This window comes from Eleutherodactylus coqui, chromosome 1, assembly GCF_035609145.1.
Source record: "Eleutherodactylus coqui strain aEleCoq1 chromosome 1, aEleCoq1.hap1, whole genome shotgun sequence".
NCBI lineage: Eukaryota > Metazoa > Chordata > Amphibia > Anura > Eleutherodactylidae > Eleutherodactylus > Eleutherodactylus coqui.
The window spans coordinates 177,868,839-177,895,921 of record NC_089837.1 but is presented as its reverse complement, the minus strand read 5'-3'; the positions used below and the strand labels follow the sequence as shown (position 1 = coordinate 177,895,921).

Below are 27,083 nucleotides of genomic sequence, written 5' to 3'. Positions count from 1 at the left end.
ACACCTCCTGCCGCTGCCAGGAAGAACTACCGGAGACACAGGCAGCAGCAGATCTCTGAAGCAGACCCGCACTACAAGGTGACTGATGGCTCTATGGCGGCACAGGCCAGGAATGCAGGGACTGAGCGGTATGCAGACCTGGCCTCTTCAGAACAGCGTGCCCTTAGTGAGTAACCCCTGGAGCTTGTGCCACCTGGCCACTGTAGGGAGAGGAAGACACTGAGGAGATGGAAGGAGACGTGCTGTAAGGGCTCTTCCTGCCCCTACTGAGGTCAGAGGGCAACCTCCATATGTAAATGGGGCCGTTTGGATGACGACCTGAAAAGGCAGATTTCTGATGTCATATTAGACACAATGTGATAGATGGTAAGAGTGTGGCCTGAACCCAGAAAAGAGTGTGGCCTGAACCCAGAAAAGAGTGTGGCCTGAACCCAGAAAAGAGTGTGGCCTGAACCCAGAAAAGAGTGTGGCCTGAACCCAGAAAAGAGTGTGGCCTGAACCCAGAAAAGAGTGTGGCCTGAACCCAGAAAAGAGTGTGGCCTGAACCCAGAAAAGAGTGTGGCCTGAACCCAGAAAAGAGTGTGGCCTGAACCCAGAAAAGAGTGTGGCCTGAACCCAGAAAAGAGTGTGGCCTGAACCCAGAAAAGAGTGTGGCCTGAACCCAGAAAAGAGTGTGGCCTGAACCCAGAAAAGAGTGTGGCCTGAACCCAGAAAAGAGTGTGGCCTGAACCCAGAAAAGAGTGTGGCCTGAACCCAGAAAAGAGTGTGGCCTGAACCCAGAAAAGAGTGTGGCCTGAACCCAGAAAAGAGTGTGGCCTGAACCCAGAAAAGAGTGTGGCCTGAACCCAGAAAAGAGTGTGGCCTGAACCCAGAAAAGAGTGTGGCCTGAACCCAGAAAAGAGTGTGGCCTGAACCCAGAAAAGAGTGTGGCCTGAACCCAGAAAAGAGTGTGGCCTGAACCCAGAAAAGAGTGTGGCCTGAACCCAGAAAAGAGTGTGGCCTGAACCCAGAAAAGAGTGTGGCCTGAACCCAGAAAAGAGTGTGGCCTGAACCCAGAAAAGAGTGTGGCCTGAACCCAGAAAAGAGTGTGGCCTGAACCCAGAAAAGAGTGTGGCCTGAACTTCAAGGTGGAGAAAACTTGGCTCCCTATACTAGAACAATCCTTTATCCATCCCTTGGGAGGTTCAGGCTGGCCTATTTCAAGCAGTTTCCACAATTCCAAGGGCATGTAAGATGACTAGGCCATGCCAGTCACCATTCATTGTGTTATTGGAGACCTTCCCGCATGCACATCCTGATATCTCTGGGGACACAGCTCTGCCCATATCTAAAGTTATTCAACCCGATAGCCCAGAGGTTGATCAGTCCCCGTTATGAGATAGTGGGATTTCTGAGGCAGTGTTGAATATAGCACAACATTCCAGAGTGTATTCTACAAAGAATATTCAAAAAGCGATAAGGCATTTGAGCTGGCATATAAAAAAAGGAATAGATTGTTCCCTGCAGATCTGTGAACAATTTGGGGAATGCTAGAGTTGCTTTCACGACACCCTATATTCTTTTATTGGACTTTCTACAGTGGTCTAGATTTAGGTCTTGCTCCTAACATTCTAAAAATTGAGCTTGCAGCTCTCAGCTTCCTTTATGAAATAAAGTTCTGCTTTCAGGAATCTGCAGACCCAGGAAATCTGACAGATTAAACCCATTATTCAGAACGTTGTAGCTTCCTGAACTCTAACTGGGTGGTCTCAGGTTTATGTTCTGCATCATTTGAGCCTTGACAATAGGGATTTTAAAAAGTGTATATGTATATTGTAACATTTTTAAGCAATCACATCAGGCTATAGTGTTAGTGGGTTTCAGACCTTGTCAATTCAGGAGCTTGATAGCAAAATTGTATTTAAATTAAACCCAAGTAATATCCCATCCATAGATCAAGGCATAATACCCTCCGTGCAAATTGAAAAAAGTTTCTGCAAGTTTTTCTTCCTTGAAGTCTTTATGGCAGCACCTGAGTATTCCATCTTTTGCTTACATATTGGGGGACATGTATGAACTGCTTTATGCCAGCAAAAGCAAAAAATTTTAACTTGAATGCTGCATTACTACAAAATTAACAGCTATATTTTTTCAGCTATTACTCAAAGAAGTTTGTCACATACCAGTCCATGCACAGGACAAGCCCAATAGAGCATCAGACTTTGTATCCTTCTTTATTTAGATGTTATGCTTTCATACTACATTTACAAGCTGGTGAAACACTGGTAACTTATTCTCCCACAGTACTAACATCACACATTCCCAAGACATTATAAATATATGGTTGAGCTAACATTGATACAGATCACCATTTTTTAATCAATTACATAATAAAACAAAATAATCAAGTATTCAAATATTAAGTTACACAGCTCAAAAGGCATACAAAATATTACAGACATTGAGCTCTGCCTTTGCAAAGGCAGACTCTCAGGAAGGGAAATAAAATAAGTCACAAAGCAATTGTTGGAAAATTGTTCAAATATACAGTTAAAGAAAGGACCTTTCAGAAACTTTAAGAACCCAGCTATGTTAAAGCATCTACATTTTGTTTAAAAAGAGTTACGGAAGAAAATGGCATATTCTACACTTCCTGCACAAGACAAAAGGCAACATTTTACTAGAAAAGAAAAAAATACACCAAAGGTCCTCAATGTAAAGTGCACCATAAAGGTGCAAACATCAATTCAAACTGTAAGGCTTTGTCTGGAGACTTCTACAATATGGTTGGTGTGCTTTTACAGAACAGAAAAGTTTATGATATGGCATAATGCCTATTCAATGCATAATTGGCAATGTTATTAAAAAGGAAAATAAAAACTTGCACAATACTGAACTGTGCAAGCCCCGATTTTACAGCAAGTGTGGGAGAAGATGTAAACATACAGTGAGCAGCCAGCAAATATTCAGGCAATATCTTAATATAATGAAGTAACATTACAGCTGACTGGAATTGCACTAAGAAAAAAAAACACCTGTTTTGGCATTGTATAGTCATTCATTTCATTGATACAAATCTTGGAAAACAAACTGTTTACTGCATGATTAAACGAGTTTAGTAGTAAGGAGGGAATCTGAAAACAAACGAATAAGCAAATAATTCAAGCTCAATTACATTTATCTATGTGACATCAGCAATTTTCTAATGGGAAGGGCTGCGACCTACACATTTTCCAAAGCATCACTTGACCTATAACACATTAACCAGATGTTAGCATTGGATCCTGCTCAGGTCTACATTTTTCCATTTTCTTCTGCAGCTTCTACTGAATGCAACAGTTGTTACGATGGCCATTGGGATCTTTAAAACGTAGCCGCATCTTAGGACGATACTTCTCCAGGTAAAGTAGCTGTTTGCTATTAAAAGCTCCACGGCGCTTCCTGTTAAAATAACCAAATGGAGTACTTTATTGTGGTGTTCTAAGAAACACAAGCATTGTGCATGTGGCATTATAGAATGTGCTACTCACTAGGCATTACTGTTACGCCAACAAACTGCCTGTAAATTGTATATTTTGCATATCCCCAACTCTTATGAAGAGTTATAAAAAAGTTAAATGGGCCAGTGATTAAGTAACAGACTGATGCATGGCCTCATTTTTGAAATCAAAATTCCAATGACCACTGGTCCATAATTCTATGTGCAAGTTACATGCAGAGCCCGACAGCACCTGTGATGTCAGTTACTGGCTCTTAGCTACAGCGCCTGATCACATGATGGTGATGTCACCACAGGTCCTTTATCCTTATGTACTGAATGAGGGATTGTGGTGCACTAGATCCCCCACAAACCCCTGCAGCCTCAGTTGCTATGGCTTCAGCAGTACTCAGTCTGTAGCCGATTGTGAGACTGCTTCACACTTGTGTGGCGACTGATAAATGACACCTCACAAATATGCACTGCCAGCTATGCATTTGTACATTGACCAATAATGAAGTGTAGTCCTTCACCACTATCTTTACATCTCCTGAACGTGATATTCATCTCAAGTGCTAATGCCACCAAACACCAGTCCAGCCTTCATCTAATAGTCAACCATGGTCCAGTGTTAAAAAACAATCCTTGTCATGCAAACATGTAACCAGAGAATTCAACATCGCTGTGAAGCTAATGCAGTTTACATGAGTGACAAGCCACAATGTCACCTCAGTCACCAGCTGAAGTAAATCACGTGCAGCTCATACGCTAAAGCAACATAGCAGAGCTGTATGTGATGTGCACTGGTACTATAATTTTACTAGTCTACTATGACTAGTCTTGTGACTTTCTGCATGGACATTCCATTGGCAACTTTTTATCCCAGGATAGTCAGCCAAGTAGACAAGATTTGCAAAAATCTCATCCACATTCTGCGGCTGATCCGTCACGGACAAGCCGCACTGCGGCATGTCAATTCTTTCCCCGTTTCCGCTCTCCTCTATGAGAGATGGCCGCAGCTGAAAGCTGGTGGCGAAGACACTTCAAAATCTGCGGCAAAATCTCATGGTATTTCCGAAGGGTCACTCTGCAAGATTTGTCCCGTGTGAACCCAGCCTTAGTGACAGATTCAGTAGAACTAGTAATTTATTAATTCAACTCTACTCATTTTAGCTTTAGGGGCTGAGAAAGTGGTACTAATTAGGAGTACATACCGAAGGATTGACACTTCCATAGGGATTTATTTGAGTAGAACCACTGGCTAAACCCCCAAATCCAGAATGTGCAGAGATTAATACGAGTTAGACTGAATCTTTACCAAAAGAAATGAATAAATCGGCACCAACACATGCTACCTGGAGTATGGACTACATTTTTATTTCCTTTACATGGGGGTGTGTGGCTTGTGTTGCATACTTACTGCCTTATAAATTGAACGGCATCTTCATATTTCATCCCACATTCAATTAAAGCAAGGGCAACAAGTACTGGAGCTCTGGAAGGGAAGGAAAGATATATTTCAAACTAATAAGTTACAGACTAAACTTAGCTCTGCACAATTAAAAAAAGTTTACCAACATCACCCCCTTTAGTGCCCACTGTGCTACAACCCAGTGCTGCAGCCCTGCCATGGTCCCAGTTAGTTGCTGATGTCAAGTCAGGTGACCACTGCAGTCAGAGGCTGCAGCATCAATCTCCTGGCATCAGCACTCACATCCTGAGCACCAAAGTGACAGGTGTTTAGAAGCTACAGCATCCCTGTTCTGAACACTGGGGCTACGGCAGGGCTGTAGGCACTGGACTGTGGAAGCAGGGTACAGGCAAGTACTAATTTCAGCACTAAAGGGGCATAATAGGCAGTAACTGACAAGCCTGTTAAAGTTACCAAAGCACAATATGGGTATGGCCACACAAAAGATTGCTGTGTAGCACTGTGAGTCAAAGGTTGCTATGAAATTTATATATATATATATATATATATATATATATATATATATATATATATATATATATATATATATATATGAATGAAATATATATAATTTTCTTTGGGCAACTGACAATGCAGATGCAGCTACTTGTGACAGAAATATGTACACCAACAATCCCATGACATTTGGCTGTGGTTTTCCCATGTGCAGTACTGGAGATTCTCACTACACCACCACCTCCTGTCTCCATGAACAGGTTTAATCTAAATACTGACAGCTAATATAGTCATTTGTTCAGTAGAAAGTATTCACTAAGCAGCTGCAATATCAGGATAGTCTCATTTATAGGAACGCCTGTTTGTTCTTTAACTCACAGCTGGATTTTAACAGCTTTTAACAATTGTCTATTACGGCACTTGGCAGTAACATACCTTCCCAGACCAGCAACACAGTGGACTGCAATACAGCAGCCAGGTTCTTCACGGAATTTAGCTTTCAGAAGGTTTAACCAGTCATCTACGATTTGACTAGAAGGTGGTGCGCCATCATCAAAAGGCCAGTCCTGTAAGCATAAAAGCAAAGACACATGGGTTAAGAAACACTATGGTTTGTTAAGCCTTCACACTCAAAGGGGTTCTCCTCTAGCCAGTGAGGACATGGCCTCAGACAGGTAATTAGCAGAGAGTTTGCCGCTTGTGAACCCCAGTATGGCCTTCTGCAGACAAGCGGAAATTCCGTGTCGGGATTTTTTGCCCGTGCCTGCTATTAGATAATGCAATCCTATGCATTATCCACGCGAAAAACAAATCGTGGCATGTCCTACTTCTGTGCGGGTCTCGCAGAGGCCCGCACAGAAACATCACTAGTGACGTGCTGGCTCCGCGCATGTGCCGGCTGGGTGGCAGCCGCCACAGAGGGGAGATACCGGCAGCAGGTGAGCCAGTGGTCACTGCAGGAGCACAGGTCGGATTCCGCTGTGAGAATTCTCGCAGTGGGATCCGACCTGGCCATCTGCAGGCAGCCCATGTCTGCATGGAGGCAAAGGGCTGTCTGCATTGTGCAGTGATAATGTAGGCAAAGTGAGTGTCAGCCTGTGGAAAGAACTGGAATCTGCTTTCAGGAAGGATTTAGTGGTGCACTTTAAGGTGTGTAATTCCTGCATTTTAGATACTTAAGCTGGAAACAGAATTGAAGTCTAAAAATCTGTTACATTTTTAAAGAGCTGTACATGAACATACATTGGTCTACATTAGCAACCCCTTTAGGAAGTGTCCTATTTTGACGTTGAAAACAACGATTTTTGGGGAATTTTTGTTTCCACTTTTCGAAAGCCATAACTTTATTTTTCTGTTAACATAGCTGTATTGGTGCATGTGTAAGGCCGCCTGCAGACGGCCAGGTTGGAACCGGCTGTGAGAATTCTCGCAGTGGGACCCGACCTGAGCGTCTGCAGAGAGCAGCATGACACTCACCTGTTCCCGCGGCCCCGGCTCTTCCATGTGCCGGCTGCCGGTGATGCGCAGAGCGGAGCCAGCGGCCGGTGAGTGACGAGCCCCGCACAGAAATAGAGTATGCCGCGTGAGTTTTCGCGTGGCAGTCTGCCTAGGATTGCGTTAACAAATACAATCCTATGGCAGCTTCCAGGGGCGGAAATGCCACGGGAAATCCCGCCTGTCTGCAGGCAGCCTGAGACGTAATTTTTTTTTTTTTTATAATTTCAGGCAGGAGAAAACACATCAATTCTGCCATGGTTTGTTTTGTTTTGTTTGTGTTAATCATGCAGCACAAATACTAAATTTTCCTGCGGGACAGTATGATTACAACGATACCAAACCTATTTTTTTAGGTTTTCCACTCTAAAAACAAATCCTTTGCAATAAGTTTTTTTTAAACTGCTGCATTCAAAGTTCTATAACTTTATTTTTCTATGGATGGAGCTTTGTGAGGGCTTGTTTTTTTGCATAATGAGCTGTAGTTTTTATGGGTACATACGGCTTTTGATCACTTATTGCTTTTTATGGGAGGCAAAATGAAACAAGCATTTTGCCTCTGTTTAATGTTTTTTGTTGTGCAGGTTAAAAAGTGTTCAATTTGTTGTGCGAGACGTTATGGCTATGACAATACCAAATGTGGTAATTTTTAAAACAATTTTTTCCCTATTAGTATAAAAAAAAAAAGCACAAAAAAAAAAGAGTTGTCTCCCCCCCCCCCCCCCCCCACACACACACACCATTTGTGTCTATGGGGGACTTGCATCATTGTAGCTAATATAAAACATTGCAGGACTTCTGTCCTGCAATGCCTTAGCGCTTGTATTAGCGATCATAAGCACTGGCAATGCAGGATGCCTGTATCTGGTGTCCTGTTGCCATAGCAACCTGTTGGGCTCTCTATGATTATTTCAAAAGTCAATGTCAAAGGGACCATGCTGCCTCTGAACCCTTTACATGCTGTGATCTAAATAGATTGTAATGTGTAATGGGTTAACAGCATGGGGTCACTGTCCTGTTGCACCCCTGCTATTGCAGTGAGGCTGGCCATTGGTGAGCCAGCTCCTGCTGCCAGATGCACAAGATCAGAAGAGATCCCACGCTATCCTCAGGGCATAGTTGTACGTCATGTTGTGCCAGGTACCTTCCTGCCAGTATGTACAGTTACACCCTGGGGTGTTAAGGGGTTAAAGGAAATCTAATCTGTGTTTGATGTTGGCTGTGAAGCCCTATTTTGGACCACCAATTTACAGATTGGCAGCTCTATATATCATTTACACTTTTTTAGCCTAGATATTTCTGCAACTGGAAATCTGACAAACTAGCAAAGTCATTTAAATAAATCATAATTTGCTTAAAATGTATTCAGAGTTTTATAACAGAAGCAAAGTGCCAAATAGATCTAATTGCTCTATAGCACTTATTCTGGCAATTAGCTGCATTTGAGGAAATCAGTTATATGGTTTTAGATTAGATTTCTAGTACCTCCCACATATGATCACTTCCCCTGTAGTGTCAGGCAACGATTACCACATGTATGCTTACCAAAACCTGAATTCCTTCTTTTTCCACTAGGGCAGTGTCATAGGTAGCTTCACACACTCTTACTACTGTTGTAACTCCATATTTTTTAAGTTCCTGTAAAGAAAAAAAAAAATGGTCTAGAACACTGCAGTTGACTAGCAAAGGCAAAAATAGAGCAATCTCTTACCTGTACAGCATAACATTAAAGCAGTTTTCCAGCTCAAATTGATGACCTATCCATAGGATAGAGCAAAAGCCAGTTGGCAGGGGTACACTGCCAGAGCAAGCTTGCCATTACAGGAACAGCCCTCATTCACTTAAAATGGAAGTAAGCAGCCAAGTTTTAAACAATGTAAAATCATAAGTTGATGTACATAGCATTTTTACTTTTAGTTCCCATAGGAACGTGAGCGATAGATTGATCACCTACACAATTTACTGCAAGGCGTCAGTCACCACTTAATAGGCAGAAAAACATGGCAGCCCTTTGGGCCTACACAAGGGCATATCACTGCAGATGGCAGTTTGGCAGTCACACGGACAGTGCTTCGGATCCGGTGAGCACATATCTGAGGGTGCTGGGGAGTGTAGCAGGGGGAACATGGGCACAGGGAGAGCGCTTTGGGGGATCTGGTGAGCACACATCTGAGGGTGCCAGGGAGTGTAGCAGGCCAGCAGTTATGCATGCAGCAGTGTAGCTCACAGACTCCCCCTGCAGTAAAACTTTAAGGAACCCCAGCAGCCAATCAGGAACTGGGGGTGTCACCTGGCTGTCAGGCAGCCTAAGCTTTCCGGTGGTGACATATTACAGTACCTACCAGCACTAAACATTGACAGTGTGCTGTGCGGCAGCCCAGAGCACACTGTAGGCTGGCCTCAGACGCGGCTCCTGGCAAACAACATTATGCGAGGAGTGTCTGGGAGACCTAAGTGACGTGGCTCCTGACACAGCACATTATGTAGGGTGCGGTGGGGCAGTTCAGCGATCTGGCCACAGTGTCGTGGCTCCTGGCAGGGACTTGGTCTACAGCACTGTACAGTGGTCCCAGCAGCAACCCCCCAGTCTACAGCACTGTTTGGTGTATAGTGCTGCATAACCCTGCCCCCATATGACCAAAGCCCCACCCCACCCATGGAAAAAATGGTCTTGCTTGAAGCCGGTCCCTGGAGGAAAAAAGGCTGGGGACCACTGCATTAAGGAACACTTTTGAAAAAGGCAGAAAGTTTGTTTAATGCCATCCGTTGCTGTGAGTTTTTTTTTTATTTAAGTCACAGGCTGGGTTTGTCATAATTTACCAAAGGTGTGGCCATGTTAATTTTAGAGATAGGTTGCCCTAGGAACACCAATTCTTAGGAAATCTACCAAAGTCGAGCCCAGTGTAAGTATGGTCCCCAGAAGGGCAAAAAAAAAGTCAACCCGTCTCCTAGTAAAGGAAACTCCACATCAGAGGCTTATCAGAGCCACAAGTTTACATCAAACCAGAAGCTAAGTTTATGAGACTTACCTCTATGAATTTATTTAAGGTTGCATTGGTGGGGTTGTGGGTGATGAGAAATCTCATGTTTTTGTAGGTTATCTCCACTGGAGCAGGGCGGTTCATTCGGGCCATTTTTCTCAATTTGGAAAAACAATAAGATTTTGAAAAAAAGTCGTAACTTAAAGTTAATCAAAAAGGAAATTCGGTTTATCAACTGAAGTTAGCTTCTCTACTCCACATAAATTTCTCAGCGCTTGTTTGGATGGAAGCAATGAATGTGCAACGAGCCTCCTTGCGAGAAGTAGCAAATCTTCAATCCAATAATACTGAGACAAGAGACAAGTAGTGCACTGATGTTTACCCCATCCAGGTTTCAGCCCCTTACTTAAAGTGCACTGCCAAATTCAATCCAACACTTCTTGTCCAGGTTGACTTCTTAAGGGGGTTTCTTCGTGGAGTAGTAATGAATTTCTTTTACAGTTCACTTGTCTGCATAGAGCGCATGCTGTGCCTGGCAGTAGTCTCCACTGCCCTTCAGAAACTCCATAAATGTGTGACCAAGAACACCACAGAACTGCTGTAAAGAGAAAGAAAAATAGTCATTGCTCCTGGAGTATAGGATAACTAGCACAGTAGTCAATGCTTTCTTTATTGAATGATAAGCACACATAGCGGCATCGATTTAGGAGATACAGGCCATGTCTGTAAATTCAGTGATTTGAGTCCCGCTATGATTCTCCACTCGTGGACAGGGAGCTGCGATTTCCATAGCAACACAATGGAAAGCACGCACTGCGTTACTAGCAGGCCACATCACCACCACAAGTAATGCGATGCAAGATTGTCTGTGGACAGGAGCCCTTACTCGAAATCAGCCTTAGTAGATGGCAATGCTAGTCTAAGGTTTTACTGTATACTGCATGCGGATTACTGAAACGTGGCTCGGAAAATGGTGTGGACAGTGGATAAGAAGAGACTATGCCTAAAAGTTTGCGCCTGAGTCTGAGTGTGTGGACATTGGGAGGCAGGCAAATTGATATATAGATCTATATCCACCCTCGACTCCTGCTCTGAGCATCACAATGGTGTCTATGTTCTCATGGCTAGTGACAGGTTCCCTACAATTATCCAGGATATAGGATATTGCAGCAGTAGGTCTGCTGGTGAAATCTCAAGCAACAGTCAGTTGCCCCTTGGGAAAAGGGAGCTACACTAAGCAACTTAAATGGCAAACAATGCAGCAATTAACTAATTCTGTCAGACAGTATAAACATACGGCCCCTTTACACTGCTCTGAAGTGCTCCTTGGCTTTACATAGGATGATAGACCTGTGAATGGAGGCAGAGCAGGCTGGGATCTCTTCAGTTGCTCAAAGACTGAGTGACTCCTGGTCACATGGACGGACAGTCACTTGGTTTTTAGGAGAATTAAACACCGAGACTGACAAGTGAAAAATTAGCCAGTGCACTACGGCCGCTTGTATGTGTGAATTCAGCCATCTCCTGAATTCAGTTTTTGGCAATAATCTGGGTGGCAGTTACCCTGTGTAAATGTAGCTTTAAAATCTGTGCTGTTAGACCAATTGACCACTGACACCGAAGGGTTATTATATGATACCAATGCTTTAGTGTATTTACAGTAAACTCCCTGTGCAAATTGGGAGATAGTCTATGGGGAGTATCATAATTAAAATTGGTCTTCCCCAAAAGTAAATAGGTGATGTCATTGAATGGCTTTGATTGGCTAACTCAGGCAGCGTCAGCCAATCAGAGCATTAGATTTCTGGAGGCGGGGACTTCAATCCGCACATCCAGAAAGCAATGCTCTGTCGGCGAGGAAGGAGCAACAGCCTGCAGCAGCGCCACAGAACGCTGCGGGAGGGGAGTATTTTTTTTCCCTTACAGCTTGTACTCAGCGTACAAGACGACCCCTGACTGGGAGAAGATTCTCCGGGGTTAAAAGGTAGTCTTATACACCGGTATTTACGGTATATATTTTTGGTCCCGTTAGGAAACTGCAACATAAGTACTGCATTGTACCTGCAAACATTAGCCCATCAGTGGCAGGCCTGGATGCCACTACAAAAGCATGACAATCCAAATGTTACATGAAGTACCATTTTTAGACAGAAGCAAAGGTCTCAAACCCTCATTTTTTCCACCTTTTCCCAATAATACTCCCGTTTGGGTGTATTCAGATGAAGTTATATATAGTTCCAATTCACAAAAGGCTGAGCAACTTTCCAAAAACATTGCATGACTTATCTTGGACTAGTGATGGATTACTGCATTTAGAATCTGGTATGGTCGTCTAGGCTTTCTCCCATACCCTGCAGGGATTCTATTGAAGAAATACTCTCCTATCTCCTGAACCTCTCCACCTCCTCTCCTCCCCTCTGACATGTGTCATGCTTAGACCCAAGATCAAAATGGCCTTTTGAAAGATGGACTAGGAAATTCTAATGTGTCCAAGACTTTATCTAGAAGATCCGCCAAAACCATACAAAACTACAGGGAATCACATGCAATCTAAACAAAGATTGTTTAGATTGCAAGTCCCCTGACCAGTTTCTTGTAACCAAAGTGCCTTCTAGCTGTTAGTCTCACTGTATCAGCCAATAAATCTACTTAAACAGGTCACTTGCTGATCGATCTGTAGAAAGCAGCTGCTCTCCAGTTTACTTACCTGAAAATCTAGCTGATTTCCAGTCATTAAAGATCTTGCTGTACAAGTAGTAGCAATGTTAAGGCCCATTTACATGCAATGATTACCGCTCAAAATTTGTTCAAACTGAAAGTGAACGATAATCGTTCCATGTACTTTGTCTGAACAATGATTTTAAGGTGAACTTAAATCAATTGTTCAGCTGCAGGGAGACAAAGTATCACCCAATAAACCACATGCTGTTTTGTAGGCGATGGGAGATTACATTGTATTCTGCCTGCAGCCCCAATGAGAACAATGCAGTTATTTGCACAGCTGAGTGTATGATTAGTCACACTGGGCTCTGCAGACAGCTCCTGGAGCGCACACACTGAGGGCTGTGGCTTGTAGTCCCCAGTCATTGGTATTGGTCGAAATGTTGTATTTTACTGATGGAGACAAAGGAGCATCCTATGATGTAAAGACTAATTCTATGGTTCCCTGTGTGCTGCTTGTTTTAATAGTTTGTGGGGGTATCTATCATTCTGACACCCATGAGCCTTTGCAATCTTAGTTTGGTGTAGGAAAACAGTGTTCAAAATGTAAATGTTAAATTCAACTTTTGTACGTCTCCTAAATGGTTTTTAAAGAAAAAAAAACTAGTTTTTCCAATGTGTTTCCAGAATAAAGTAAACAGATGGAAATATATACTGCACCAAATATTTGCACAGTATGTTTGCACATTTGACATATTGCAATTAAAAATGTGAAAAAAAATTCAACTCTTTTCCAATTTTGGCACTTTTAAATAAAATACACAAGTTCTATTGGTCTATTTTTACCACCTAAATAGAAGTGCAATATGTAGCAAAAAACCATCAGAATCACTTGGATTTGCAAAACGTTTACAGAGTTATTCTATGTTAAAGTGACATGTCAGATTTTTAAAAATTGGTCACTAAGGGGTTAAGATCATCAAGGCTATGCTTAGACCATCTATTTTTTTTAGTTAGTTTTACACCAAAAAACATTGCACTTAAATTATGACTGAACTTGTGGCACTTTGGTGCAAGTTAAACCACACCCCTTTTGGACATGTCAGGAAAACTGTCTGAAAGGTGTCTAGAAACACATGTGGCACAAGCACACAAGACAGACTCCTGGTGTACTCACACCAGAAGACAGTAATTTTGAATTGTAAATAAGCACCATTGTCTTTAGATTCACCTAGAGGTGCTGTTAGAATGATTATAGTTCTAACGAGTGAAGGTGAACAATATCTTCTGGTCCAAACACGAGCGAACGACTAGACTAAAAAGAATTGTTCATTCTACCCAAGCATAAAATCAGCGTTGGCTTGTTCGCTTATTTGGATTAGGCAGCAGTCATTCACTCCTTTATTTGCTTGTACAGCGAATGTGAAAGACTGAACAATTCTCGTTTGAATGAGCCAACAATACTTTTGCCTGTCTAAACCATCTGCGCAAGAGCAAACGAGCTGGTGGTGACCTCATTCAAATGAGAATCTGTTCATTCAAAAGGACCAAGGCCTTCCTAAAGACCCATTTAGACACGATCATCGCTCAAAAGCCATCTTTTGAGCGATAATCGTGTGTAACTGCAGTGACATCATGCAGTTTTTGTTAAGCCGTCGCTCATTGCTGTCTTTCAGCATGCTGAAAGACGAGGGGTATAAACAGTATAACAGTTGGGTGCCCCGCTTGGCTTCTGAATCCTCTGCTCAGAGCTGGATGCAGAGAAGAGCCCCCCCCCCCCAGCTTTGTTCTCCATACCCTGATCAGCTGGAAAACAGCCAGGCGCTCCATGCAGAGAACAGCTGGATTCAGAAGACAAGCAGGGACACCTCGCTTGTTCACTGCATCCTCCGATCGGAGCGCTTGGCTGTATGACTGCTGGAAACAGCTGGATGCAGAGAACAAGCCCCCCCGCTTGTCTTCTGCATCCTCCAGAGCGCAAGGTGATTACTCAACGTTTGAGCAATCTTGCGATGTAAATGACAACGATTATCACTCAAGACATCTTTTGAACAATAATTGTGTCCAAAGAGGCCTTTAGTCACTTAGACCAATTTAAAGAAAAAAACCTTCTGGTCAGCCAGGGGCTGCAGGTCTCCCTCCCAGAACAGGAAACCACTAAGGCATGGGGAGAGGCTCTACCTTTTTATCTACAGGTTTCTTATCTTTGGGGGCAGATCCTCTTATCTGGTGCAGCCATGAGTCAAGGCAAACCCTTTAATCTGCCCATACATATAGTCAGCAATCTAAAGTTTTTGGGGCCCTCTGTCTTGATCTGCTGGGAGATAATTAGTCTTGTTGACATCCAACATGACCTGTTCTAAAGGAAATAACTTGACCTCAGATTTGTCTCACTAAACAAACTTTTATAGGTATAACTCACAGAAAAGGGAGCCAAAAGTGTACCATTTGATAAACTGCAGGACAGGTTCAGTCACCACAGACCCTGGTAGCATGCAGAGACCCAGATTGCAATATAGAGGCCCATTTACACAGGACGAATGGCGGGCAAACGATGGCCAACATTCGTTTATGTAACTAGACCCCAAGCGAGCTAAATATTCATGTGCCGACTGATATACAACCACCCAGCTTAGATTGGGGAGGAGTGACTGCTAACAAACAGTCTGCACATATGAACTGATACCAAGGATGTCAGACAGAAGCGTACACACCATACAGGATTACAACCCCTAATGCCAAAGCATTTTGGCCAAAACACAGAAGCTGATTGGCCACGGCCTTGCCATGGCCAATCAGCTTGTGTTTTTTGGCCAAAACGCAAACACCTGCATTTATCAGTGTTTTCCCCCCCATAAAGTTTACTATAGATGCTGGGAGAGCCTAGGATGTCATGCTAGTATGGTGTGGCACACTTATCTATGGCTGGCATCCTTAGTATCAGATCTTATGTGCAGACTATGTTTGTTAGCAGTCACTTCTCCCCATTCCGGGCTGGGTTGAGCTGGGTGACTATACATTAGTTGGCACATGAATAATTAGCTTGCTCATATTGCAATCTGGCTCTCTGCATACTACCAGGGTCTATGGTGCATTTTTAGCTCCCTTTTCTGTGAGTTAGGGTGCCTGCACACGAACGGAGTTTCCAGCGCGTTATTTTAGGCACATTATCTGCCCCAGACCGCAGCCAATATACTCCTATGAGGATGCGCAGTTGTCCCCAGACGGACGGATTTGTATAGCGTTTTTTCACGTGCGTGAAAAAATCTGCGACCTGTTCTAATTTGGGTCGGATTCTGCGCGTGAAGCCTCCAATACAAGTGAATGGGTGCGTTTTTTCACGCAGTACATCCGCAGTGCAGCTGCAGATGGAGTCACTGGTTGCTATGACTACAGGAAGTAGGCATGGTAGGAGGCATCCCAACACAGCACAGAGCTTCACAGGCAAATTTCAGCAGCAGCACTGTCCTTCCAGTCACCTCATCCACCAGACAGCGGCCACAAGCCACCAGCCTGCCACAAGCCACCAGCCTGCAGCCACCAGGCGTAACGAATAATGATCGACATAGGCAAACTTGTGGCAATGATGCAGGACTTCCCTAGCATATGGGACAGTAACGCCCCAGAGTACTTAAACAAGAATCGAAAGGAACAATCCTGGCTTCAACTCTCCGCTCAAGTTTATGGGGATGCCTGGACGAACGCAATAGAAGCGGAAGAGAAGAACTTGCGTGAGTATTATTTGCTATTGCGTCAAATGTCCTTTTTTTTCATTTTAACCCCTTAGTGGCCAAGCAGTTTTACTTTTGTTTTTATTGTGCTTTTTTCCATCCCCACTTTTAACCCCTTAGTGACGGAGCTTTTTTGCTTTTTTTCCCCCTAAAAAAATCGTAGTTCCTTTATTTATCCATCGACGTCGCTGTATGAGGGCTTGTTTTTTGGCGGGACGAGTTGTATTTTGCAATGGCACTATTTATTGTACCATATAATTTACTGAAAAAAAAACCTTTAAAAAATTGTAATCGGAGAGAAAAAAAAAAAAAAAGACATCTTTCGGTGCGTCCTGTTTCTGCAGCGCGCAAAGTGCAACAAAAGCGACCTGATATTTTTATTCTATGGGTCAGTACGATTACTACGATACCAAACTTATATAGTTTTTTTGCTGTAGTACTTGTATTTTTTTTTTTAAGACATATAATTTTTTAAAATTATTTTCTGTGCCCATTTTCTGCATGCAATAACTTTTATTTCTTTTGCGACATAGTTGTGTGAGGGCTCATTTTGTGCGATATGCCCTGACGTTTCTGTTGGTACCATTTTCGCATACAGTTGACTTTGATTGCCTTTTATTACATTTTTTCTTGGAAATAGGGTGACCGAAAAAGTGCATTTAGGGCGTAGTTTATTTTTTTTTACCACATTCACCGTGCAGGGTAAATCATACATTACTTTGATAGATCAGACTTTTACGGATGCAGCGATACCAAAACGGTCACACTGCAGGACGGGCGACTCTCCGCAACGCTGGCAGAAAAGAGCACATGACCGGCTCCATTGCCGGACTTGTGTTCTTTCCTCCAGCTCTGTGGAAAGACGTCCATCCTGCATTGCGGCCGTCTTGTGCAGGAAGACGGGTGCATCAGCCGCCAGGATGCGCCCAAGTTACTAAGGCCTCCCTGTTTGTTTTTTGCGGGAACAGTTGTATTTTCCACTGGTGCCACTGAAGCGGCATTTATTGGGTTAATAGCCTTGTTCAGCAGACACCCGCAATGTGTAGAGGGAGATAGGTAGTACTTCTTGCCAATGCAGGATGTAAGAATGCAAAATCTGTAGTAATGAATTCCCCTTGTGAATTTTTTTGCAGTGACTGAAATAAAGTCACGCTGGAGAAGCGCCTGAAAAAAGTTACATGGATCAACCATGCCCACAAAGACATCTGCTCACCGGGTGAAAGCATGTTGCCAGAATTTAATGGTGCTCGCACAAGCAAGAGGGACAAAACGGAGTATGGGTGTTGGTTTTTAAGCTGTTTTCCAAGGAATGGGCAGTTCTCTAGAGGTTGGGTTTACAATAAGGGGCGGCTGCTGGTTTTTCTGCGCGTTTTTTCCCCGCAACACATCCGCATATATCCGCGCGTGATTTTTCACGCATCCGCACCTTTAGGTACCATACGCGTGTGAAAATCCGCTAGCGGAATCCAGAACGCTCGTGTGCAGGCAGCCTTATGTCTATGTTTTTCCCCTCGCCTCTGATTTTAACTTTTATAGGTAGGTTAGTTGCGATGACCATCCACAGAACATGTGGCAGCGATTGTATGCTTACAGCCCCTTCTGGAGGTCCTAAAAACCTAATGAAGGTTCATATTTAAGCTGCTTAAACAAGTCAGCTGAAAAAGCCAGTGTGACAAGCATTTGTAAAATTTTACACAAACTATTTGCGATAGGGACGACTGACTCATGTCTGCTGAAAATAACAGGTTGGAAAACTGGTTGTAGTGCTGAAACTAAATGCATTTGGCATGATACAAGCACACAGAATTGTTTTCTGATTGGCCAATTTTATCTCATGCTGCTGGAAGGATTAAACTAGTCTAAGGATAAAAAGGTTGCATTTTCACACCTTGCAGACCCTGAGTGACAGCGCTCCATTGCAGGAGTGTAACAAATAAAGCATGTGACAGGAAGCCGATGTCTAACAGCATCCCCACCACTACTGACGACAACCTCACCACCCTACTCTCTAAATCACACTACCTGTACGCTTGATCCAATTCCCATCCCACCACATTGCCAACCTTACTCCCATGTTCATCCCAGCACTAAACCCCCCTGTTAATCTTCTGATGGACAAAAGGAAGATTCCAGTATTCAGTCAAACATGGATCCATCTCTTGATCCTTCCTCTGTCCAGCTACCGCCCCATATTGCTGCTCATTTTTGCATCAAAACTCATTTAACACCATGTACACCTTGAACTGTCTCCTACAAATTGTTCAACCAACTGCAATCCAGTTTCCGACCCCACCACTCTACTGAAAGCCTTAACCAAAGTAGCTAACAATTTGATTACTGCAACAGCCTCAACACAATACCCCATGCCCACCTCAGACCCATCCTCTGCCTTTGGCAGTTGCCACTCACTACAAACTCCTCTCCCTTGAAATAACAAACTTGGCCCTTTCCTGATATTCACATACCTCACTGACCAAGCTTAGTGCCTCCCACACCCCATTCTTACCCTATGTTGGCATCCCCCAATGCCCCAAACTAGGACCCTCTAGTCCTCTATAATCAGAGTTGAAAGGGACCACGAGGGTCATCGGTTCCAACCTCCTTCTCAATGAAGGATCACTAAATCATCCCAGACAGATGTCTGACCAGCCTGTTTGAAGGCTTTCATGAAAGGAGAACTTGCCACCTCCTGTGGCAACCTGTTCCATTCATCACCCTCACTGTCAAAGCTTTTTTTTAATATTTATTCTGTCTCCTCCCTTTCAGTTTCATCTCATTGCTTCTAGTCTTTCCTTGTACAAATAAGAGCGCTTTTCCCCTTCACTAAATGCACATGCCTTCCTAACAAACTGTAGCTCAATTTCTTAATGCAAACACTACACAATGATAACGTCTGAAATGCCTGACTGCTACGTGCATTTTCGGTAGGTTAAAACGCCTGTCTTTAAAAGCAAAACCATCGCTCACTTTTGACAGTAATAAATTTTGAGCGATGATTGTCTAAATGGACCTTTACCAGAGAACCCTGTTCAAGTTATCAATGACATACAAAGCTAGCCACATCACCTCCATAAATCTAACCTAATCTCCCAATACCTCCAGTTAGGCTGCCTGTCCACAGGCGATTAATCGCCAGTGGATCACTCTGAAGCTTTCAATAGCGTTGCTATGGAAAGCACAGCGCCGATGTCCATGAGCGGAGAATCACAGCGATTCTCCACGGTGAGCCCATCTATTAGATAGGCTCCCCCCTCCTCGCCCACAGCTCAGATGTGGACAGGGGGCCTTACTCTACTCTGCATTAGTGTGGTCCTCACATAATAGTCTCCAGAATGTCTACCACAGGTTAGACAGGCTGGACTAGATGGACATTGTCTTCATTCAGCCTTACATACTATGTTACCACATGTCAACTATCCTGTGGAACGCGCTACTTCAACCCCATCAGACTCAAACCTATAGTAACCGTGCCTGCCAGCACAAGATGAGCACCAACTCTTCCCCCGTACATTGTAAGCCCTTATAAGCAGGGCCCTCCATCTGTACTAGTGTTAGTCATTTACTGGATGCTTACAGTTTCTAACATGGTTATATAGGTAGTATCTGCAGTGTAGTTTAAGCCCCAATAGGACTTACAGATCATGTCCCCGTTCAATGCTAGGTCACATTTGCCGATTTACACTGGAAATTATGCTTACTTAGAAACAAGCAACTCAAGCCCCAGTACATGCCTGGTTGTACATTTTAGAAAGCTTGTTTGGACAACCCCTCATGACCCCTAAAATATGGTCAGATGAGGAGAGGGAAGCAAGCTGCTGCCAGACTTGTTTCTTTGCTTGAAAAACCAGGATAGGATGTGCAGGATAAGGCCGCCTGCAGACGGGCAGGTCGGATCCGGTGGCGAGGATTGTCGCTGCGGGACCCGGCCGCCTGCAGAGAGCAGCGTGTACTTATCGGCGCCTGCGGCTGTTGTGCCGACTGCCGGTGCATGCGCAGACTGGAGTCGGCGGCGGGTGAGTGACCTTTCTGTGCGGGGCTCTGCAAGCCCCGCACAGAAATAGGACATGCTGCGGTTTGTTTGCCGCACGACCAAACCGCACCCGTCTGCATAGGATTGCGTTTGTTAACGCAATCCTATGCAGGCTTGCAGCAGCGAAAATCCCACCGCAGAATTTTCGCTCGTGTGTAGGTGCCCTAAATAAGGGTGTTCAATCGTGTTAAGGTTGTTACTGATAAAAAAAACCCACATAGTTGGTATAATCTATACAAACTGGAAAACATGCAAAACTGGTAATATTTTATTTTTATAAACACACCATTTTTTAGATCCCTGTAAGGGACTTAAACCATAACAGCCATGATCATGCATTGTGGTACTTCCATATTGTGGTGCCTTATCGCTTACAATAGTGATCACAGGCTATGGCAGACCCAGACAACAGTGTATGGTTGCCATTGCAACCCACTGGCCCACTGTGACAGCCGACGACGTTCCCTCCGAACCCTTTACATGCCGCAATCTACATAGATCACAGCATGTAGAAGATTAAAACCATGGGGATTGCTGCTTTCATTGATCCCCACTGTGGCAACAGGAGCCCATCTATCATTCACATCCGGCTCCTGCTGCAGGATGGCAAAGATTCACTTCTACGCCTGCACCATTCACAGGACACAAGTTTACTTTCTGATGTGTTAAAGGAGATGTCTCGAGGAAGCAGTTAATTTTTTTTTTTGCCCAGTCCCCCCCATTAAACATACATTACTAAGCCCCCCTGTAAATGACATTTCTAGCTGGTTCGTACTTACCGTTCCAGCAAGTTATAAAAGTTTCCTCAAGATGGCCGCCGGCTCTTTCCCCGTCGCTCGCTGCAGCCCGACGTGCGCGCTCCCGAGACGCCGCCAGCTGTGTCTCCATGGCAACCGGACGCATCGCAGCCGCCGACCAGACGCCCCGCAGCCGCCGACCAGACAGCAGGTAACCGGCGCTAGCCCCCGGCTCCCCAGCGCTAGCTCCCCCGGCGCAGCGACAGCCCCCCCGGCCTAGCGACAGCCCCCCCCCATCGCAGCGACAGCCCCCCCCCCGGCCTAGCGCTAGCTCCCCCGGCCTAGCGCTAGCTCCCCCGGCCTAGCGCTAGCTCCCCCGGCCTAGCGACAGCCCCCCCGGCCTAGCGCTAGCTCCCCCGGCCTAGCGACAGCCCCCCCCCCATCGCAGCGACAGCCCCCCCGGCCTAGCGCTAGCTCCCCCGGCCTAGCGCTAGCTCCCCCGGCCTAGCGCTAGCTCCCCCGGCCTAGCGACAGCCCCCCCGGCCTAGCGACAGCCCCCCCGGCCTAGCGCTAGCTCCCCCGGCCTAGCGACAGCCCCCCCGGCCTAGCGACAGCCCCCCCCATCGCAGCGACAGCCCCCCCCATCGCAGCGACAGCCCCCCCCGGCCTAGCGCTAGCTCCCCCGGCGCAGCGACAGCCCCCCCGGCCTAGCGACAGCCCCCCCCATCGCAGCGACAGCCCCCCCCATCGCAGCGACAGCCCCCCCGGCCTAGCGCTAGCTCCCCCGGCGCAGCGGCAGCCCCCCCGGCGCAGCCCGGCGCAGCGGCAGCCCCCCCCGACCCATCACTTACCTGGGAGGCTTCTCGGGGCAGCTGGGCTGGGCTGGTCTTCTCCGCTGGGCAGCTCCAGTTTCTGCACCTTCCTCTAACAGAGGATGGTGCAGAATGGCCGCTTCAGCGCGCTCCCGAGCAGTGACAGCTCGTCTGCGCATGCGCAGAAGAGCTGTAGCGGGGAGCACACTGAAGCGGCTCGTGCTGAAAGGAGAAGACCGGACTGCGCAAGCGCGTCTAAAAAAGCAAGCTGCCAGCGAATTTAGACGGAACCATGGAGACGAGGACGCTAGCAACGGAGCAGGTAAGTGGAATAACTTCTGTATGGCTCATATTTAATGCACAATGTACATTACAAAGTGCATTAATATGGCCATACGGAAGTGTATAACCCCACTTGGTTTCGCGAGACCACCCCTTTAAGTACCATCCTGCTAAGACGTAAACTTATGTCCTGTGGCGTTAAGGGGTTTAGTATGCAAAGGTAGAACTAAAATAAAATTTAAAAAAAGCCAGATTCTTATTCACCCACAAAATAAAGATAAATTTATACTACACCAAGTACCACAATTTGTTAGAATTGCACAAGCTAAAGGTGGTGACATTGGATATAATAGTTAAAGGAGATGTCTCGAGGAAGCAGTGATTTTTTTTTGCCCAATCCCCCTAATTAAACATACATTACTAATTACCCCTGTAAATTACTTTTCTAGCTGGTTTCTACTTACCGTTCCAGCGTTTCAGCAACTTATAAAAGTTTCCCCAAGATGGCCGCCGGCTCTTTCCCCGTCGCTCGCTGCAGCCCGACGTGCGCGCTCCCGAGACGCTGCCAGCTGTGTCTCCATGGCAACCGGATGCCCCGCAGCCGCCGACCAGACGCCCCGCAGCCGCCGACCAGACGCCCCGCAGCCGCCGACCAGACGCCCCGCAGCCGCCGACCAGACGCCCCGCAGCCGCCGACCAGACGCCCCGCAGCCGCCGACCAGACGCCCCGCAGCCGCCGACCAGACGCCCACCGCCAGGCAGCAGGTAACCGGCGCTAGCCCCCGGCTCCCCAGCGCTAGACCCTCAGCCCAGGTGAAGGCCCCGGAGCCCAGCGCTGGGCTCCGGGGCCTTCACCTGTCAGTAAACATCACCCCCGACCCATCACTTACCCCCCCGGCCCCCGGCCTAGCGACAGCCCCCCCCCGGCCCCCGGCCTAGCGACAGCCCCCCCCCGGCCTAGCGACAGCCCCCCGGCCTAGCGACAGCCCCCCCCCCGGCCTAGCGACAGCCCCCCCCCCGGCCCAGCGACAGCCCCCCCCCGGCCCAGCGACAGCCCCCCCCCCGGCCCAGCGACAGCCCCCCCCCCGGCCCAGCGACAGCCCCCCCCCCGGCCCAGCGACAGCCCCCCCCCGGCCCAGCGACAGCCCCCCCCCCCCAGCGACAGCCCCCCCCCCGGCCCAGCGACAGCCCCCCCCCCCGGCCCAGCGACAGCCCCCCCCCGGCCCAGCGACAGCCCCCCCCCGGCCCAGCGACAGCCCCCCCCCGGCCCAGCGACAGCCCCCCCCCCCGGCCCAGCGACAGCCCCCCCCCCGGCCTAGCGACAGCCCCCCCCCGGCCTAGCGACAGCCCCCCCCCGGCCTAGCGACAGCCCCCCCCCCCGGCCTAGCGACAGCCCCCCCCCGGCCTAGCGACAGCCCCCCCCCGGCCTAGCGACAGCCCCCCCCCGGCCTAGCGACAGCCCCCCCCCGGCCTAGCGACAGCCCCCCCCCGGCCCAGCGACAGCCCCCCCCCGGCCTAGCGACAGCCCCCCCCCGGCCTAGCGACAGCCCCCCCCCGGCCTAGCGACAGCCCCCCCCCGGCCTAGCGACAGCCCCCCCCGGCCTAGCGACAGCCCCCCCCATCGCAGCGGCAGCCCCCCCCCGGCGCATCACAGCGACGACAGACGACAGACCCCCCCCCCCCCCCCCCCAGCCCATCACTTACCTGGACGGCTGGACGGCAGGACAGCTGGGCGGCTTCTCCGGACGGCAGCTCCAGTTTCTGCACCTTCCTCTAACAGAGGAAGGTACAGAATGGCCGCTCCAGCGCGCTCCTGAGCAGTGACAGCTCGTCTGCGCATGCGCAGAAGAGCTGTAGCGGGGAGCTCACTGAAGCGGCTCGTGCTGAAAGGAGAAGACCGGACTGCGCAAGCGCGTCTAAAAAAGCAAGCTGCCAGCGAATTTAGACGGAACCATGGAGACGAGGACGCTAGCAACGGAGCAGGTAAGTGAATAACTTCTGTATGGCTCATATTTAATGCACGATGTATATTACAAAGTGCATTAATATGGCCATACGGAAGTGTATAACCCCACTTGGTTTCGTGAGACCACCCCTTTAAGGGTGCTTTTGGACAAAATTGTTCAAACTAGCGAAATTCAATGATAATTGTTCTAAATGCAAGCCAACAAGTGAAATATTCACTTGGGGAGAGGGGGGATGGGAGTTCAGTTATCTTTACCTTCTATATGCACCTAAATAAGCATCAAACCAAAAGTATACAGTAAGGAGGATGAGTTGTGACCTCCTCTATTATAACTGTCACAGGAGCCATGTAAACATAATGAGGTGTGACAGGTGTTCCTGTAGACAGTTTGTGTGTAGGGTTCATGTATAAATCATACAGAAGGAGAAAATTGACTAGTTTCAAATATCATTAAACCAGGTAGGGCCACCTGCACACAAACGGATTTGCACTGTGCAATCTGCAGGTAAGCCTTGCTTCTTCCTGCACTCATGGAATCAAATTGCGATTTTTACAAGTGGAGGGGGCATTTTAAGATGCACATGTCCGACGGCGAGCCGCCAGTTACATTCACAGTATAAAGACAGACGCCAGGCACAGGGGCGGTTTCCGCTGGGGCCTCCAACATGCAGAATTCGACCCTCTGCTCGGCCGGTGACCGAACATACTTGTCATTTTCTGTGCTGCGTATGGTCTGTACAGCTCACCGTCAGACATGGGCAATACAGATTTTTTAAAAAACCCTGCTTTTGACAGCATCTGGAAGGGCCGCAGGTAAGACAGATTCCGTCCACGCACCTTTCGCTCAAAACTAGACCAGGCTGCGATTTGTCCTCCTGCGCAGCTGAAAGTGCTTTTCCATTGCACGCTATGGAAGGTAATTGCTGCAGAACCCCAAGGCCGCCTGCAGACAGGCAGAAATTCCATGACGGGATGTCCCATGGAATTTCCACCCCTGGAAGCTGCCATAGGATTGCGTTAACAAACGCAATCCTATGCAGACAACCGCGCTAAAAACAAACCGTGGCATGCTCTATTTCTGTGCAGAGCCCTGCACAGAAACGTCACTCACCAGCCTCCGGCTCCGCTCTGCGCATGCGAGAGCCGGGGCCGCGGGAGCAGGTGAGTGTCAAGCTGCTCTCTGCAGACGCTCGGGTCCCACTGCGAGAATTCTTGCAGCCGGATCCAACCCGGCCGTCTGCAGGCGGCCGCCAGATCCGGATTCCACAATGCAAATCCAGTCGTATGCAGCGGGCTTAAGTCCTCACGCACAGGGGCGGGGATTTGATTTGCACCCGCGCAAGAGAGACCCGCTGTACTAGTCGCTCATAGGAAAGCATGGAGCTTTCTCAGACACGGTTTTGATTTGTGGATTCCACATGCGGGAAAGAAATCACAACATGCTTCATTTTACAGCAGATTCCATGCAGATAGGATCCACTCTAAGGAAGCAAGTGATCCGCACTTCCATTGCAGATTTGTATGCAGATATGGAGACCAAGCAGCGAGAAAGCAGTTTGGGCTTCCAATTATTTATTTTTTTTCCACACAGATGCAAAGATCACCAGCAAGTATTTAAAAAAAAAAACGTTTCAGCACTGACTCGTAAGTCTTCTGCCGCAGAAATCCACACATGCCTTGTGCGTGGCAGCCTAAACCTGAGCTGGTCAGAAATGCAATCACATGACCATCTGAGGAAAGCCAGGAGTTCCAGATTAACCAAGGTAACACACACCAGGAGGGCAGCAAGATAATATGGGGGGGGGGGGGGGGATTATTCTAGTTGCTTAAAAAAAAAAAGATATAGATATAGAATGAATAAAACAAAAAAAGTTCCTTGTGTCTGCAAACAGTAGACGAGCCAGTGTCTTAGCACAGCCGGCTCCCTGCAGCGCCCCCACACGGGCCCCCAGAGCAGTGCACCGAGTCCCTCACAGACAAGCGCTATGTGCGGCCGGCTCCCAGCTGATGTACAGAGCCCCCTCACAGCCGCCTGTAATCCTCGGCTGCGGGCCAGCAGCTGCTGACGGACGCGCTCGCTCAGACTAGCCCCGACATGTCCCACACGGCTACAGACCTAAGAAGGAGACAGCAGCAGCGCTCCAGACATGGCGGCCGTGCTGAGCGCAGCGGAGGCTAGCCTCCCAGTAATGGAGACGGAGCACAATGGCGGCAGCGGAGGAGCCCCCGCCGATACTTACAGGGCTATGCTTACTCATTGAAGATTGTATCTTAATCATACAGCCGGTCCCTAGGAAGAATCGGTGCTGGAGCCGTGGGGCGGGCGCGGATGGAGCATACAGCAGACGGCTGTATCCCGAGGCTAGGGCGCGGTGGTGGCGGCTCCTGTGACGGGCTGGATGCGGCCCCGGTCTTCTCTCGCTGACTTCTCCTCCGTGACCAGTAACCAGCATGGGACGCGGCTCACGCACGACTCACACTTACGCCGCGTCACAAAGCCTGCATTATATAGAGATGGTGACGTGAACGTCTAACCAGCCAATCAGCGCGCAGCTCACTAGCAGGAAAGGGGTGTTACGGCGGGAGACGTGAGGCATTGACGTCAGTCCGCTGAAAGCCGGTGCGAACCGGTTGAACAATCAAAGATCCCACGTAGTGTATGGGCAGGGGGAGGGGCGCTGAGATAACGGTAGACAGGCTTGTGGGGGGCGGTGACACGTCTCCGTGTGATAGAGCGGGCCTTGCTATACATCACCAGCGGCTGCTGTGTGACGCGCTGAGGTGATTTAGAAGAGCTGTTGCTGGCGGGACGGACCAATCAGATTGAATCTCTCATGTTTCCACGGCAGGATGAAAGAGCTGATTGGTGGTGACGCGGTCCTTGCGGGGGACACGTTACCACACGGCTGTCTCTAGGCAGCTGTTACTACAGAGGTAGCGCGTGCGGGGAAGACCTTTGTGTGCAAGGAAAGCAAAAAATACTGTAGAGGCCGAAGCTTTATGGC

The 27,083-nt window shown here is 47.5% G+C and overlaps 2 protein-coding genes across 4 annotated transcripts; both read right to left on the bottom strand.

Moving 5' to 3' along the window:
• Positions 1–2,197: 2,197 nt before the first annotated feature.
• Positions 2,198–10,038, bottom strand: PTP4A1 (protein tyrosine phosphatase 4A1). 2 transcript variants are annotated; one of them, XM_066604162.1, is made up of 5 exons: positions 9,908–10,038; positions 8,424–8,516; positions 5,820–5,950; positions 4,878–4,952; positions 2,198–3,420 (listed from the first exon to the last, which is right to left on the bottom strand). In XM_066604162.1, the coding sequence occupies exons 1-5, from the start codon at positions 10,010–10,012 to the stop codon at positions 3,303–3,305; spliced, it is 522 nt and encodes a 173-aa protein (XP_066460259.1). In that variant the 5' UTR covers positions 10,013–10,038; the 3' UTR covers positions 2,198–3,302. The 2 variants fall into 2 exon arrangements, with proteins under 2 accessions (XP_066460259.1, XP_066460266.1); XM_066604169.1 differs by having other exon boundaries at positions 2,198–3,416.
• On the bottom strand, positions 9,907–26,615 carry LOC136628356 (uncharacterized). Of its 2 annotated transcripts, none has more exons than XM_066604190.1 (2): positions 26,319–26,615; positions 9,907–10,454 (listed from the first exon to the last, which is right to left on the bottom strand). In XM_066604190.1, the coding sequence occupies exons 1-2, from the start codon at positions 26,529–26,531 to the stop codon at positions 10,362–10,364; spliced, it is 306 nt and encodes a 101-aa protein (XP_066460287.1). In that variant the 5' UTR covers positions 26,532–26,615; the 3' UTR covers positions 9,907–10,361. The 2 variants fall into 2 exon arrangements, with proteins under 2 accessions (XP_066460287.1, XP_066460278.1); XM_066604181.1 differs by having other exon boundaries at positions 9,907–10,457; positions 26,319–26,595.
• Between the last annotated feature and the right edge of the window lie 468 nt (positions 26,616–27,083).

Excerpts from the sequence above, each read along its gene's own strand:
- LOC136628356 (XM_066604181.1), bottom strand. The coding sequence starts at position 26,531 with ATGCTGGTTACTGGTCACGGAGGAGAAGTCAGCGAGAGAAGACCGGGG. Across the intron at positions 10,458-26,318 it reads CAATGAGTAAGCATAGCCCT|CAGTTCTGTGGTGTTCTTGG; the intron begins GTAAGTATCGGC and ends TTCTCTTTACAG.
- PTP4A1 (XM_066604169.1), bottom strand. The coding sequence starts at position 10,012 with ATGGCCCGAATGAACCGCCCTGCTCCAGTGGAGATAACCTACAAAAAC. Across the intron at positions 4,953-5,819 it reads TGTGTTGCTGGTCTGGGAAG|AGCTCCAGTACTTGTTGCCC; the intron begins GTATGTTACTGC and ends CTTCCCTTCCAG. Across the intron at positions 3,417-4,877 it reads GCCGTTCAATTTATAAGGCA|CGCCGTGGAGCTTTTAATAG; the intron begins GTAAGTATGCAA and ends TTTAACAGGAAG.